This window comes from Neovison vison, chromosome 6 (assembly GCF_020171115.1).
Source record: "Neovison vison isolate M4711 chromosome 6, ASM_NN_V1, whole genome shotgun sequence".
In the NCBI taxonomy this organism is placed as follows: domain Eukaryota; kingdom Metazoa; phylum Chordata; class Mammalia; order Carnivora; family Mustelidae; genus Neogale; species Neogale vison.
Genome location: NC_058096.1, coordinates 121,102,066 through 121,118,768, shown reverse-complemented (window position 1 = coordinate 121,118,768; position 16,703 = coordinate 121,102,066). Strand labels below are relative to the sequence as shown.

The window sequence follows — 16,703 nt, the reverse complement described above, 5'->3', positions numbered from 1 at the left end:
TAGATTTGGTGATGAGGAGCATAGCACTGGTACTTTTATAATGTCTTAAAAAGGGGAAAATATGTGTGAATATAAATGGCTAATCACAAACTATAACGTAGGTATTGAGTCTATATTATCAATGTAATTGGTGAAACTATGGACCATGTCCTCCAGATTGATTTCACACAAACATTTAAGTTTTAATTTCATTGTAATTTGAAAAGTAATATGCATGGTTCAGGTAAAATTTGGAGTTCTCGTTTTTCCGTATTCCATCTGGAACAGTGCTGATAGAACTTTACAGAAAGTTCTGTCTGTCTGATAGAACCTGATCTAGCTGTCTGATCAGGTAGCCACTAGTCACATGTGACTACTGAATGCTTGAAATGTGGTTAAGCACAACTGAGGAACTGAATTTGAAAATTTATTTATTTTAATTAAGCTTAAATAGCCACTTGTGACCGTGGCTACCATATTAGTCATAATGGAAGTAGAATTTGATGATGACCTTATAACAGGATAGTCTATTACTTTGCAGTCACAAAGTAACCTAAAATCTTGGTGATTTATAAGAACCAAGGCTTATTTCTTACTTGTGTTATGTACCCAGTGGGGGTTGACTGGGGGCCCAGGCTGATAAAGCAGTCACCATCTTACATGTTGCCAGTCATAGAGGAGAGCCTTACACTAGCTCTTAAATGCTCTGGCCCAGAGGAGACACCCATCACTTCTACTCACAGCTCACTGCCTGGCACAAGTCACAGCCCCATCGAGCCAAGGACCCACAATGCTGTGCCAGGGGGAAAAGAGCCTCCTTAATGACTAGCAAGGATGTTAGCCTCCCTTTCAAAATACAGTGAAGAAGTTCCTACAGGGTAAAGACAGTAGTATTACTTGTATTTTCTTGAAAATTGGAGAATTGAGTTTCTTTAGAATTCAGTTATCCTTAATCTCCTTGATACTTATTAGCATTGATTTATTAATAACCAGTAAGATGTGAAAAGTAAAATTCAAAACACTTTGATTAAAAAGTAAAAGAGACTATATAAAGTTAGAGCTGACAATAGTCATCGTGTCTTTTTAATTATACATAGAAATATCATTTAATATGAGGTTCTGCAATGTAAACAGCAACTAATGAATTTTTATGTGTTTGGGATGAAAATGGAATGGGAGAAAATGTCTTTTTTTTCCTGGTGCAGAATATTTATAGTCAGTTTTTCCCTAGCAAGGAATAAAAAGTCCTTTTCTTTAAAAATAGTAATTTCCTCACTAGAAACACTTGTAGATTGTTGTTGCCTAAAAAAAAATGAAAAAAATTAAAAATTTATTAATTGGACAATGGATTATTTCCCTCCAGACTACATTGTAGAATCATAGAATCATCTAACCAACATTTATTAGTATGTCTTGATTCTTTCTAGAGTATCTATAATATCGTTTGAACACTCAAGACATATGGGACTCACCATCTGATAACAGATTTCCAATAGAGAAGGAGGGTTACCAGGAATTTCCTCCTAACAAATGTTTCAATATCAAGACACAGAAAGACAGCGCTTGATTGCCAAAATAGCCACAGCAAAATTACAAATGCCAAACCAAGCCCTAGTTAATAATATTAATGATGATGATGATTTTGTCACATGCTATAAATGTCATATAGATCTTAGGATTATGAAAATTTGTTAGATATCAAATGTATGGAAGTTATCTGTAGAATTAACCAAACTGATGCTCAAGAGAGATTTTGCACAAAATTTGCAAATTAGGCTACCCAGTGTGAACAAGATCTCTGTAAGTTGTTCTGTTCTGTAGTGAAACCCAACCGTCTCAGCCATTCATACAGCACAGCTTTTGTTTGTCATAGCCAGGAGCGCTCTGGGTAGTCTCCAGCTGGTGGCATAGAAAGAAAGAGAAGGCTGCAGGGACTGAACAAACAGCATGCACTGTGGTATCCTTTATTTAAAAACTGTGAGCTAACTACAGTCGTAGTGTTCTCATTTACCGTTCTGATGGCATAATAAACTGGGAGAACATTAACACAATTTCAAGACATTAAAAACCTGTAGCAAACACACACACACCACACATACACACACATGACAACACACATGCACACAAAGATTATAGTCTAAACACAGCTAAGTGAAGAAAAGCTTCAAATGCTCTAAATCAAATTTTAAAACCCTTTATTATAAACTGTGGCAATACTGTGGCTATTATGAAAAAAATTGTTTAACTGCTTAAAAAGCAAAAAGAAAAATACTGGCAAATTTGAAACTAGCAGCAAAAAGCAGATAAAAATAGAATGGAAAGTAACATAAGACTAATATCAAAGTTCTAAAGTTGATACTGTGTAGGGTTGCACTGAAGTCATTTCAGACTGGTTCTTGAGGAACTATTAAAAAGTCCCTTGAAACATGAAATTGCTGCACTTTACAAACAGTGGAAAAGAAAAAAGTATTTGGAATGTTACACACACACGCAGAGAAATGTATTAGGCATATCGGCTTATAGTCTTTGTTTATGACCTTCAAAAAGTTTATAAAGAAAAAGTTAAGTGCCGATGTAGTGAAAGAAAAATTCCTAAAGATGCAAGTCTGAGTGCATTTATCAGGTCTAAGGATACATTTGAAGGTTGGGGGCAAGGCCTGACTGATGCACGTTCAAGAAGAAAACCTTGTGGAACCCATAAGGTAGGTAAAGTTCTCTGGCGATTGTGTAGCATGGAAGGTGTATTAAACTCAGACTACCCTGAAGGAAGATTCCAAAGTACAGGCAGTTCTACAGCCCTTCATCATTTGAAATCTGTTTCATAGTGGCCGATAAATAATGCAGACTAACTTTTCAGCAAACTGGTTTTTCATACATTCAAACACAGGAATCCTTACCACACATGCAGAGCTGATATTCTGTAACCGCACAAATACGAATCCTGGTTTCAGAAGAAAAGCACATTAGCAAGGATTTTTTTTTTTTTTCCACGGGTTCTTACAAAAATGTCTGAAGCTGCTAGACATCTGCAAAGAGGGGATAAGTTTAGATTTCCTGCTGATTTTGGAAGAAAAGATTCTATTTGCCTAAGGAAGCCAGCCATCCAGGAGCAGGGGACTGGTCTTTCAGCACCTAAGAAGCATCACATCCTTAGGGCTTAAACTCTTGGCAGGTTCAGAGCCAGCAAAACTGGCAGGTGGAACAGGGGAGAGAAACAAAAAGTGTGCATGTCTACAGTATACTTTGGAATCAAATGGGCCTCGTAAGTTAGAATGGCTCAAACTGGTTTCAGGATGAAGTGCTGCCAGACCGGAGGAGACACCATTCCCTGGAGTGAGGAGCTGGGACAGACACATCTCCATCTCCAGGGACCTTCTGGGTCAAGCCGTGAGTGCAGGGCCTTATTTTTCACAAGCGCTTTCAGCTAGGGAATTTATGACTTTGCCCAGATAAAGATTTATTTTGGGTACTTTCTAACATCAACTGATCAGGCAAGTTACTGGTAATTTCCCAAAATGAAATCTGGCTGTGCTAGTATCTTAAGGGGCCAGCTAATTCACATTAATGCCCATCATTAGCTGCTGCTAGGTACCAACTGCTGTTGCTGAACAGTCAACCCTCAAATGACCTAACTAGAGAATCTATCACACTAGGTGCTTTTACTATCTTGGATTTTTTGAGCTTTAGAGAAATAGTCTTTGTAAAACGACTTAGAAGGTGCTACTTTCTGGCTTTGTTTCACTCTTCCTCTTCTTCCCCTTCCCCTTCTCCTTCCTCCATGGTCTCCACAATGAGCTCCGCTGTGCAGGTGGCTTCTCCCAGACTGTTGACGGCCTTGCAGGTGTACTTGGCATCATCATCCCCGCAAACATCGCTAATGATTAAAGAGCAGTTCCCATCCTCATCGTAGTCTATCTGGAAGTGGCGAGACTCCCGGATTGACTGGTCATCTTTGAACCAGACAACTTCAGGGTCTGGGTATCCTGCAGCACAGGGGGAGGACACAAGTTGCAGAAACCATTATTCAAAGTTTCATATCAATTCATGCAAGCAGCTCCTAAGCAGCCTCTGTTGATTAAAGGGGGGGCAGGGAAAAAGTCATGATGTTGGCTTTTGGCATCTCTTTTTGAGATTTACATTTGGATATGGGCATATATTGTAAATAGTAACATCTGAAACCCTGACAAAAGGTACTTTACAGGCATGCCATTTGCCATCCATGCAGGGGCTGTACTGTGTCCCACATCTACACTGATCTAGAGTACGACCTGCAACACAGCACTGACTCCAGCCACACGCCTACAGCTAAACCTCTCCTTGGATGAACAGAAAATTTATCTTGTATAAAAGCTGAACTTAAATAAGTATAAGTAAAAAATAAGAGAACAAATGGGCACAAGAGATTTTTTTTTTAAAGATTTTATTTATTTATTTGACGGAGAGAGATTACAAGTAGGCAGAGAGGCAGGCAGGGAGAGAGGAGGAAGCAGGCTCCCTGCTGAGCAGAGAGCCCGATGCAGGACTTGATCCCAGGACCCTGAGATCATGACCTGAGCCGAAGGTAGCGGCTTAACCCACTGAGCCACCCAGGCGCCCCAGATGTTATTTATTTGACACAGAGAGAGATCACAAGTAGGCAGAGAGGCAGGCAGAGAGAGGGGGGAAGAAGGCTCCCTGCTGAGCAGAAAGCCCGATGTGGGGCTCAATCCCAGGACCCTGAGATCATGACCTGGGCTGAAGGCAGAGGCTTAACCCACTGAGCCACCCAGGAAACCCCAGGCACAAGAGATCTTTTGGGGGTGATGGAAATACTCTAAATTGGATTGTGGTGATTGTACAATTCTGTAAATTTACTGAAGATCACTGAATTATACACTTAAAATGGATAAATTTTATGTTATGTAAATTATAACTCAAAGCTGATGATAAGGTCTATAATACATAAGTTAGAGGAGCTGATAATATTGCTTAAAAAAAAAAAGGCAGTATTTATCTTAGTCTGATCCAAAGATGGATAATCTGCCAACTGTAAATAACTGGAATTGACCCCATTGGTCACCGTCGTTTTATGTTATTAGTCATGTTTCTGGAAAGTTCAACATGTAAAAATATATTTTATGTATATATATATATGCATTATATGTACTATGTACAGAATATATTTTTATAGGAAAAAAAAGTTACAGCCCCATCCTGAATAAAAATTACACATAAAAATTTAAGGATTCAAACGTTCTTTTCAAGTAGATTTTGTTTTTATCAAAACTGCAGCCATGTGCCTTAATTTCTCCTTAGTGCTTTAGTCAGTTATGCAAATAATGAAGGAAATAATCCCAAAGAGAAAAGTACAAACATGATAAACAGTATGCCGTAATAATTTTTAAAAAGGAAAAAAAGGAAAAAGAACTTCAGAAGACCCCAAGACAGTGGCGATGGTGACAGTTCTGAGCACTGACCCCAGAGCTTTCAGCAGTGTCCCCAAGCAGTGCACTTTCACACTAGCAAAGGCAACACATCTACCTTTCTTTAACTGAATAGAAAAAGGGAAAGATGATTATAGGCACTGCATTTACAAGGCCATTCGAGATATAATGAAGCAGGAGAAAACCTTTTTTCATTCCTCACTTTGGGTTACTTTACCTCAAAGGCATTATCTAGTCACACTGCTGGAGAATCTTACAGTGTGGGAGGCATGCTTTGTTCTGACTGCTGTCCTGTGCTATGCAGCCTCGAGAAAGTTGCTTAATGAACTCTTGTGCTTTATTTGGTCAGACTGAAATGGGAGCTAACCCTCCACTTGGGCTGGCACACAATAGTTACAGACTTGAGACAAAGAACCCTACCTTTTCTTGTCCTTATCTTTCTGGAATGTTGCCATCTGGAAGCTGAAATGCTTTGTGTCACCAACATTGCTCACTTCTCAGGAGCTATGCTAAGATCCCTTAAGTTCCCTTGAGCACTAACAACTCACAATTCTACGGCCACATTATTCTCGGCAGGCAGAGAAGCATGGGGAAGATGGCATAGGCACCTGGAGCTCGGCTTCCCTCCATCTGGAATAACATGGTGTTCTCACTCTCTGCACTTACCAGTCCCACAGCTTTTCCCTTGACTTCATGACATCTTGAATGGATTTAAAGGTTCCCCCTTTTCACATACGTCCTCTCACTGCATCCCCAGAGCTACGCAGGCATTAGATGTCATCTTAAGGTTAAAGGCCTAAGGCTCAGAAGAGTTAGATCACCAAGCTAAGTCACACAGCTCGAGGATGAGCAACAGGGCCACCGGCTCCCCATCCCATACTCTTCCTTTGAAGACTCTTGTGGACAGTTCATACGCTTCCCAGAAGCTTGCAAAGCTCATTGCGTTAAAAGTGTGTTCCATAGCCAAATAGGTCTGTGATAAACCACTTTTAACTTGAGTCTAGTGGCTGATGTAAGGATGTGAAATGGCAAAGGTGTCCTAGGTGAGTCACTGAATGGCACCAACCTTCAGGAGGGGAAGTTGGGAGCAGTAGGCCAACTCCTCGCCCAGTTGTCCTCACAGCCCGGCTGCCCAGAATGGACATTTTGCTTGGGGCATGCAGCAGGGCTCACCAGTCCACCACACCCCTTTCGTAGTCAAGGGAAGAAAAAGCTAAAACTTACCTTCAATCTTGCAGTCAAATCTAGCAGCGCTTCCCTCCACAACTTCTAAATCACGGATGGTCTTAGAGAAATAGGGTTTTACATGGGGCTTTTCCTCAGCAACAGCCTCAAGGAAAGCTTGAGACACATCTTCTAGGAGACAGGGAAGGAAATGCAATCAGTTCTTCATTCCCCATTCTCTCCTCTTCCCTCATTTATGAAAGCTTTTTGTGGGGAGCCTGGGTGGCCCAGTGGGTTAAGCCTCTGCCTTTGGCTCAGATCATGATCTCAGGGTCCTGGGATCCAGCCCCAGGTCAGGCTCTCTGGTCAGCGGGGAGCCTGTTTCCTCCTCCCACTCTGCCTGCCTCTCTGTCTACTTGTAATCTCTCTCTCTCTCTCTGTCAAATAAAAAAAAATAAAATAAAATAAAATAGAAAAAGAGTTTTTTTTTTTTTTTTTTAAAGTTGCTAAAATTCAGCAAATAATGTGGCTTAGGGGACTGAATCAAACACACCTTTCTCCTGGGGACAGGTTGGCCTGCTGCCAAAAGCTTTTGGCAGCAGAGAGAACTGTGACCAAACTGCGGAAATGTTTGAACTCCCCCCCTTCCCTTATGCTGACACATTGAAAAAGGAAATAATCTTTAAAAAGGATTTTTGGCTGCATTCCATGCTGTTTCAGGATTCAGTGGAGGGTATCTAAGAAGGACAAACCACACCAGCCTTCCCGTTCTCTGTCACCCCTTTGCCCTCCTCCTGCAGCAGCAGGCCTGCTCCTTGGGAAGGAGGAGCTGGATCCTAAATGCATCTTCAACTCGCCCGGATTTCTGTCCACACTTACACTGCCTTCCTATTGTATGACCATGGACCAGGACTTAGGATTAGTCCAGGGAAAAGCTATACTTGGGGGGCGGGGGGCTCCTGTATCCTCTCTTCCCTTCAGGCTATTTCTGGATCATCTGGGGAGCGTGGGTCAGGAGGAACCAGGACCATGAGTTGCACACTATATCCCTGACTCCCTCAGCGCAGCCCAGCAAGCAGCCTCACCAGTTACCCTGCTTTTACACACAGGAGGGATCTAGACTTAGCTTCTCAACTTTGGATACCAAAAACACCAGGCAGCAGGAGGTAGGGGGTGTCTTTGGCGAAATGAGGCACCTCAAGAAGATTAGGGCCAGACCCCACATGCTTCTGGAGCAGGAAGAGGCCAAGCCCTTCACTGAGGAGATGGTCAGGGCAGTGTCTCGAAGATGGTGTGCAAATAACTAACCCTATTGGTCTCCAGGAGGAGCCCCGTCATGCACAGTCTACCCCGTTCAAATGACATTGTTTCAGCATCCTGAAAAATGCCAAAGGAATGTGGACTATAGTTCATTTGTTAAAAGAAAAACCCAAAGTAAGAATATGGAAGAATATTTTTTAAAAAAGATACTATATGTGTTTTTTTATGTTTACCTATCAATATACAAATATCACTTTTGTAATGAGAAAAAAGAAAGCTTTTAATGAAGTCTTCACTAATTCTTATGTAAAATATAGGGAGGAGAATAGCGGAGGTCATCTCATTCTATTAGACAAATAACTTTCCCTCTGAAAATAGTTAAACTTAAGGTTGAACAATTAAAGAATAACAAGTAGACTTAGCAACCTAAAATTAGTTCAGACTTTAATCCTTATAGTTTATATTATTAAAAAAACAACAAACCAACCCCCCCCCCCAAAACCTTAAAATGTCCCTCCATCCCCCAACCCTTCCTTTCTCACCAGCTGGCTGGAGAAAAATCTTCCTGGAGCTCTTACCTTCAGATTCTAATTTTTCTGCATTGAGTGGGCTGGTTGGTGACCCTGTTGAGGATTTCCTGCCACTGAGCCCTGAGATCATTGCCATAGAGGACAGTCTTCCAATGGCTCTCACAGCATTGCCCGTTTTCTGGAAAACAGACACCGGGGTTGGACTCAGGCGGCGTCCCCGGTTCCAGCTGAGCAGCAGGATTTGGGGAGAAGAGCCTAGCCCAGGAGAGGCAGCTGGCCCTGAAACGAGGGCCTCCCAAGTGCCGAGGATCTGCCGGAGGAGTGAGCCCAACCTTGCTCTGCTCAGCACTATCAGCGTGTCAGAAGATGTTCGGAGAATGGAATGGGGCCTGGAACCAATGTGTGTGTTAATGTGACTAAACAAGGTCAACATGAGACAAAAACCCTTTTCATACTGTGCTTCAACTCCCATAAAAGGGATAGTTTATATAAAGCAACTGCAGGCTGAGACAGCTCCAAAGACTTATTGCTGATGGGGCCCAGTGGGCTGTTTCTCGTAAAACAATACTAGTGATAGGAATTTAATTGGTCAAGAGTAAGTTACTACAGATCCCACAGGTCCTGATGTGAAGGGGAAAAGAGAAAAAGAAAAAAAAAAAAAAAGCCTTCTATTGACCTTGGGCAAGTTCCTTAACCTCTCTGGGCTTTAGTTTCCTTCTCTGTATAAGGAGGGGGTTGGACAAGATGATCTCCAAGGTCTCTTTAGTTCTGTTTATGATTCAGATACTTAAGAGATTTTGAGAAACACTCTGACTGGCCTGTGAGTCTGCGAATGCACAGTGAGGTTCTAGAGGGCTGTTCCTCCCTGATGTACTCCCAGGCATCAAAAAGAAGGACCCAAAGAAATGAAAGGCAGAAGCACTTTGCTTTTCTGAGATGAGAGACTCCGGGAGAGGACAGAATTTCTGTTGAAAAGGATGCCAGAACTTGAGATGAAAACTTCCTTTGCATTGTGAAAATTCTACCAAGCATAAGGATTTAAGTCAGGAAATCCCCTATAATATACAATAGTGTCTATGCCACTCCTTCACCTTCCTATTCCACGGGTCCTTGAATGTTTCACCTCCAGGTGAAGTTTCTTGCCCTTTTTCTAAGGTCAGTGGAATGACAAGGTAAGAAATGAAGGCATAAGCAACTCTTTCCAACTCTGTACCCAAAGCATCATTTCAGGCATCTAGATGCTGTGTGCCCAGAGGGCAGACACCACTGCAGACTGGCTCCTAAGAGAGGAAAGAAACAGTCTGCACACAGGCCAGTGGCTAGCACTCACCTACTGGGCCATAAGCTGCAGCAGCAAAGCCATTTCCTCCTGAACTAACTTCACGCGCTCAAGCATTTCAGTAAAGCCTCACAATTTTGGACTATCTGGAAAGCCAAGATACTTCCATAAAAAGATCACTTTGGAAAGAAAAGAATCACAGGGCACTAAGGACTCATAAGGGTGTGTGTGTGTGTGTGTGTGGTTTAAGCTGAGATCTGCTATGACCACCGCCACTTTTCTGTTTGTCACATGCCATCCTTGTGGCTCTCTTCATGCACTTTGGACAGACATTCCATCCTGCTCTGTCCCCTGGCCATCAGCCCTCTTGCATACATCACTGTGGTGTGGTTATATTTCTGGCCCTCTGTCACCATGGTGAAGCTGCGTCCCTCTGAACAGAGTTCTGGAAGCCCCAGGTGGAGATGAAGTGGGGGTGGAGGAAGAAGGTGAGAGAGGACAGTAGCTGCGTGCAGAGGCCCCGTGGCCCTGCAGGCTCCAATATACCTGCAGACTGAGCCCATGTGGCAGTCTTGCATGCTCTGCTGGGAAAGGCTATTCCTAGTGACATTATTGATCTATTTATTGTGCTAGCTGGGGAGACCCAGGAATGGGCAGGAAGAGGAGGCACCAGCCACGGCAGCCCTCCCTATGGAGTCAATGTCAGACCAGACTATTCCCAGGTCCGCCAAACGCTCAGACCCAGTCCTTCTGGCTCTTGATTCCCTTTATCGAACACAGATCGGTTTGCCTGGGCCAGGAATCACTGGACTCAGAGAGTTCGTTCTCAACAAAGGGACGTTACTATGTAAATCAGTTCCCCTCTGTGGACCTCATGTTCTTGAACCAGAAGATTCGAGTCTCCCTACACCTCCAGTCTTCTGCAGAGAGACTCTGATTCATACATGTGACTGTAGCAGTAAACACTCCCCGTGAGCCCATGGGCTCCCTAATTCCAAATGCCTGGATTGTGACTGATCATGACTATCTTCACTTGTGTGGTGTCAAATAAGGAAGTCTTTCCTCTTCTATTAACAAAATGACTAATATGACGTTGCTGGAACAAGGCAGACATAAGAGTATTTCAGAGAAGGGAGCCAATACACATTAACAAACATATAGGCTACCCATAGGGGGAAATTTTCCATCAGATAGAGTATTACAGCATATAATTTCTAAAATGGGGAGAAAAGAAGTGATTAATAGGGAAAATCTTAAAAATAATCTACATCAGATTCAATCTTTGGGAACTGATTTATGAAAAAAAAATCAGCAGATAAATTCTCACAACTGAAAAAGAAAGATATCTGTACATTCGAGTCTTCCGGTTTCATGCCTTTGAGCTAAAAATTGGTTGCTGTTTTACTAAGACTTTTAGAAATTTTTGGAACATCAAGAAATAAAGTTTCAATTCCCTAAGTTCCATCCTTGCTTTGAGGAAGTCTTTTTCTTGTCTGAGGGCAATTGCCAAGGCTGGGTTCCTGTGCTCCAGGCGGGCACTGTTTGTACTAGTCTCCATAATGCTGCACAGACTCCCTTCTTGGGAGAGCCAGTGAGGGTGACTGACCCTCCTGGGTTTCCCTAGTACTGAGGGCTTCCCCACGATGAAAGTCGTTCAGGGGCCTAAAGCTGGGAGGCCCCTGGTACAGTGGGGTCAATTTGGTCACCCTAGAGCCAGCCAGCTATCACAGACCCTACATATATACCAACAATTCTGAGACTCCAGTGTCCCCTGACAAGTACATAATATCCAAATGTGATGGCCAAGAGTACTCTCTGCTATCCAGGGTCAAAACTTTCTTCTCTATGGGCCTATGAGCCATACTGATGGAGTCTTTGTGGGTCTCAGAAAATAAAGATGGATGCCCACAGGCCTCTAATTCCCAGTCCTTCACTTCCAGTTTTACAAGCAGCAGCCCTGTTACCCTGTTCAACTCACCTTCAGTGCTACTGCTCACCATGTCTAAGATTCTTTTTCATTTAAATAAAAAATGTACCTTCTTTCAGAATAACTTCCTTCTAAGATCAATGACATAAGTAGTCGTCTACAGGTTGCCTTACTTATAGGGATTTGCTCTCATGTTACTTCCTTCTTCCTGGGCCCTTTATGGAAACCACACCAGAACGATAGCAAGGAACCTTCTCTTGTGCAGCCATAGAGATTTCTGAGCCATCCATGTCTGCCCTGGCCCTTCCTTTCCACCATAGTCCATCCCATTTTATTCCATTGCACTTTGCCCCCGCAAACACAACCTCAGCTGCCCTGAGAGGGAAGGCCCTGTTTGGAGTATGCTACGGTCCTTGTATCTGAGGTAAAAAATGTGCATGGGTAGATACAGCTGAGCCATTATCAGAGAGTTTATACTTCAGGGACATCTTGAATGGCATGGGATTTTCTAGCCTACTTTCGTGTGTATGTTTGTGAGACCTAACCGCTATTTTTGTGGAAAACCCATTTCCAAACGCTGCTACCTATATGAAGATAGGAAATTAAGATTCCTCCTCTGAATTCTATCCTTTTCTCTCCCTTCTCACTTCCAGAAAACTTTATGGCTAGTTACACTGTTAACAAGTAGAAAAAAATTTAAGTGATTTAAAATATCAACACAGATCATGGTTCCCTGACCCATCGGACTAAAAAATTCCATTTATTTCCTCTCCCATTTCCTTTTCTCTGCCCCTGTCCCCTGGGTTCAGATCCTTCCTGGCTTTGGTTCATCAACAGATGTGTCGATGCTCCCAGAGAGCCTGAAGTGATAAGGCTGCCTCTTAACCCCACACTGTTGTCCAAGCGAAACCCAATGGGACTCCCTGCATGTAGGACCACCCCACTCCCACACCAGCCATAGGATCGTTAATAAAGCCAACTTTGATTTTGTGGACGCCTTTTTGTTTTAAGAACATTAGTTACTCTGATTTCACTGGATCCTAATGATACCGGAAGGTAAGTTAAGCAACACAGGTGTTCCAAGTCACCTGGCACTTGAGGGAGCCAAGAAGTCCCCCTAAACCTTTCCCGGGGGCTAACCAGGAACTGACTCTCATTGTGGGGGGAGTCCTGGCTGAGCCACTCAGGGGGTAGTGGTCACTTAAACCCACACACCCTAAGCACCGACCCCTTTGCCTCTGCTCCTTTCCACCTGTGTGTGAAGTTGTGCTTTTTGAGGATTTAGTGACCACGCTTTAGTCATGCTGTATGGCAAATTACCAGTCTCCGAGTTGTCCCTAAAACAGAGATTTCCTTCTCTGCCACGCAGACCAGTTTTAAATGCCCCAATTCCCCCGGCTGCCCAGCTAAAGGACACTGCTCCTATCAGGGTAAGGACCTCCACACCTTCTCTCCCGTCTATGCTGTATCCCCTCTTCTCTTGTTCAAGCCCAAGTTCCATGACCACTTTCAAAGTCCTGCCCCTGGCAGCATTTCCTCACAACCACATCCAACACCGGGGTGACTGGCTCCCTTCTCCCATCTACACTCACATATATGGCCATGGAAGACTATACTGATAGTTTATGATTCTTGGTGTGCATTATGTCCTTTTATGTCCATTTGCTTCAGTGCCCCATTACACTAACATTCCTTGAGTATAGAAACCGTGTACTGGAGTATAGAAACCATAGCCCAGAAATTTTGTAATACTAATAGTGATCATAAAAATAACATAGCTGATGACAAGTTCTCTGTGGTTTGGATGACAGTTTCATCCAGCTGCTATTAATCAGAGGCAATTTTGTGCCATTGCTAAGACAGTACTTTGGAGCCAGGTTCTGTGTTTGAATCTTCTCCCATTTACTAGCCACATGATCCCTGGTGACTTTCCTAACCTTTCTTTGCCTCGGCTTGTTTGTAAAGTGGGGAAAATAATAGTACCTGCCTCCCAGGATTAAAAGACTGTATAGAAAGTGTTCTGAATGTTCCCTGACATGGCCAGCCCTTCATATGAGCTACTGGTATCATTTTTGAATGCTTAACTACATGCCATGCAATGTTCCCAAGGCCAGATGAAGATTACCTCATGTAATTCTCCCAACAATGCTGTGATGTTGCTACCACTATTATCCCCCATTTTATAGGTGAGAATACGAAGGCATGGGAAGGTTGTCACTCACCCAAGGACACATAGTAACACACAATCTCCCTAGGTGGTGGGGACCTTATCTCTCTTTGTAGATCCTGTGCTGCCCTCCTCCTTCACTATAAAGAAATGTAAGGCCATCCTACTGTCTTTGGGAGGTCACATTCTCCAGGCTTGCCAAATAGTCTTCAAGATGATGTTGCTCAACCCTAGCCACAAAGACATGAAATGTCAGTCTTGGTCCCAGACTATTTCAGAAACAGATGTAAATATTTTTGGACTGAGGGTAGCTCCAATAAAGCAAATGTGAGGGGCAACATTCGAGTCCAAAGTGGCACCCTCATTACCTGCCATTTCCTTCTTGCCATGTACTTCTTCATCCGGTCCTTGGAGAGTTTCTTGGCCTCCATGTTCTTGGTGTCTTTCATTAGCCATGGATGCTGAAGGCACTGGGTGCAGTCCAGGCGGTTTCTGATGGAGGCAGAGATCAGAGGATTTCTGAGCAGGAGGGGACCTCAGAGACTGCTGGTCAGATCAGAAATGGGAGGTCACCTGTCCTTGGTCACAATGGACAGAGCCCGGGGCTCTCTCTGTTCCCAGTTCATCCACCACGATCAGGGTCACTGTGCTCCTCGTCTTTTTACTCTCTTGGTCTGGGCTACTCTGACTAGACCCAGAATAGGTTAAGTGTTAAGGCCTAACCACCAAGTAAGCAACTGGAGTCTCATGACCTGCCCTTGGGGTCTAGGAAGGGAAAGGGCAGACACATCTGAAAATGATATTCTAGGGCAGGGTCATTCTACTGGTTACAGTGGGTCAGGGGGCTGTGGACTCTAATCTTTCTGTCTCCTTGTCTGGTGGAGGGAAGAGTGAAACGTTAGGCTGAAATCTCTCAGAATCACTGAGCTCTCATGTCTTATGGTGTGGTTGAGTGTCAGGTTTTGTCCTACATACAACCTATAACTTACGACAACCTTAGAAACAGCACTCAAACTCATTTAATCTTTCTGAAAGCTCTGGGATTCTAGAAATAATTCAGGGCCATCACCTTAATTGTAATAGGACTAATAAAGCCCAAAGAACCAATGTTAACATACATTGAAAAATGAGTATAATTAAATTTGCTAATTACAGCAAAATGCAGTGATCTTTAGATAAAGGTATTATGGATTATTTTAATTTTCCTATATTCAAATTTTCTACAATTCACATGTACTGATTTTATAATATAAAAATATATTTTTTTAAAGCGTGGATAGGTGGAGATTTCTGGTTAAAGAGATGCTACATTTAAGAGTTTATGGGACTTGAGTATCTTGATAATTTGAAATCAGTTCTTTGGTGAATCCATTTTATGAGCACCAAAGGGCCGCACAGCTCATTACTGAATCAATTTGAGGTCAGATGAGAAAACGTGTGTGTGTGTGTGTGTGTGTGTGTGTGTATATCCTCATTTACCAAATTTTCAGTGAATGAAGCTTGATGGACAAAGGCCATCCTGGACTAGTGTTACTAGGAAGGAGGTCTACATCTCCACAAAGCACCTGAGAGTGAGGATCACTTCCACTGAAAGGGAATCTAGGGCCCCATGACATCCAGATTCTACCTGGGTCATGCCTCCTTCTGCTACAAAGGCTGTGAAACAAAATGCCATGATGATCTCACAGAAGGAGTGGATGTAGCTTCTGGAGGAATTTGGCCTGAGGTAGCTCAAAAGGACTGAGAGGTGGACACAGAACCAGAAAATCAGAGCCATCTGAGAGACCCCCAACTCTACTCTTAGCAACCGTGATCTTGGTTGCAAACAGGATTTCTTCTGGGGGGTAACAAGATAACTGGTAGGCTCAGAGGGGGGCTGTGGGCCACGCAGACAGGGCGGAACCCGCACCCCACAGTCACCTGCCTGTGGAGTCAGGCCACCCTTCCCCTTCTCATCCTCTGGTACCCTACCTATTCAACACCACCCTTCTAGGGCAAAGCCAGATGCTAGTGGTGGTGGTGGGGGGGTGCTCCTGGAGCCAGGCCCTGCCTAATCTGGCCACCTGTTACAGAGTGGGCGAGGCACCCAGTGGGCCAATTCTTCTCACCTGGCAGCCACTGCTCCCTTCCCTGGGGCAGGCCAGCTTTCCCCACACACGTACCGCCTCCCCACCTCCCTGCTGTCATCTCACCAGTTCCCTCACCTGGAGAGTCCTCACCCACAAATTCTGCTAACCACACCCGAGGTCTCTGCCCTAGCCTCCCCAGCTCCACTCCTCTCCCATGGGAACACCTACAGAGCACCTGGTGTGTCTGACCTGCTCTCATGGCCTTAGGCCATCCATGTGACGGAACACACTGGCCTCCCAGTGGTCACTACAGTTTTATGTGTCCCTCCACCGACCACATGTGCAGCTCCTGGTAGCCCCCAGGGCAGAGGTGAGGAACTGCACAGTCTGCATAGTGAGGGGGGGCCAGAGGCCACGTGGAAACAAGCCTGAGCCAGCCGTCTGAAATCACAGCCTCACTTGGGCCGGTGGGAGAAGTTTCCTTGTTCAGGCCTGTGGTTCTTAAGTCATTGAGATATGGAAAAAACACCAAGCCAGATTAGCCCGGGAGTATGATCAGGGGCCTCAAACAGGATACTTCCCGAGTAACGCCCGAAGAGGGGCTGAGGTTTCAGCCAGGCTACAGCTACACTCGCAGAGAGAAAACGAAAAGGGCTGTCATTATTGACACACAGCAAGCTGTTTCTCTCCCTGCAACAGCCATCAAGGGCTGCTTTTCGAGTGAGGTTTCTGTGCTTCTAAAGACTAGTGGGGTGCCTGGAACTGGCGTAGGGGGCCTAGGAAGACCCCTCCCCCTCCCCACTACTTGCAGTACCTGCCCTCCCTGCCTCCTCAGGGAAGAGGGTAAAGGAAGTCCCTGCTTCCGGACCCCAGTCAGGGAGCGGGGAAGCGGAAAAGATGGAAAT

General features: G+C 44.1%; 1 protein-coding gene across 6 annotated transcripts in view; it reads right to left on the bottom strand.

Moving 5' to 3' along the window:
• Nucleotides 1-1,927: 1,927 nt before the first annotated feature.
• The window catches only part of MYLK (myosin light chain kinase), a 177,736-nt gene continuing 162,960 nt past the window's right edge, over nt 1,928-16,703 (bottom strand). For 5 of the 6 annotated variants that reach the window (XM_044252185.1, XM_044252188.1, XM_044252189.1 and 2 more), the window contains 4 exons: nt 14,098-14,221; nt 8,405-8,534; nt 6,627-6,758; nt 1,928-3,962 (listed from right to left, as the gene is read on the bottom strand). In XM_044252185.1, the coding sequence (XP_044108120.1) occupies nt 3,718-3,962; nt 6,627-6,758; nt 8,405-8,534; nt 14,098-14,221 (631 nt within the window). In that variant the 3' untranslated portion in view covers nt 1,928-3,717. The remainder of the gene's footprint in view (nt 3,963-6,626; nt 6,759-8,404; nt 8,535-14,097; nt 14,222-16,703) is intronic. The other variant, XM_044252187.1, reaches the window with a different exon arrangement.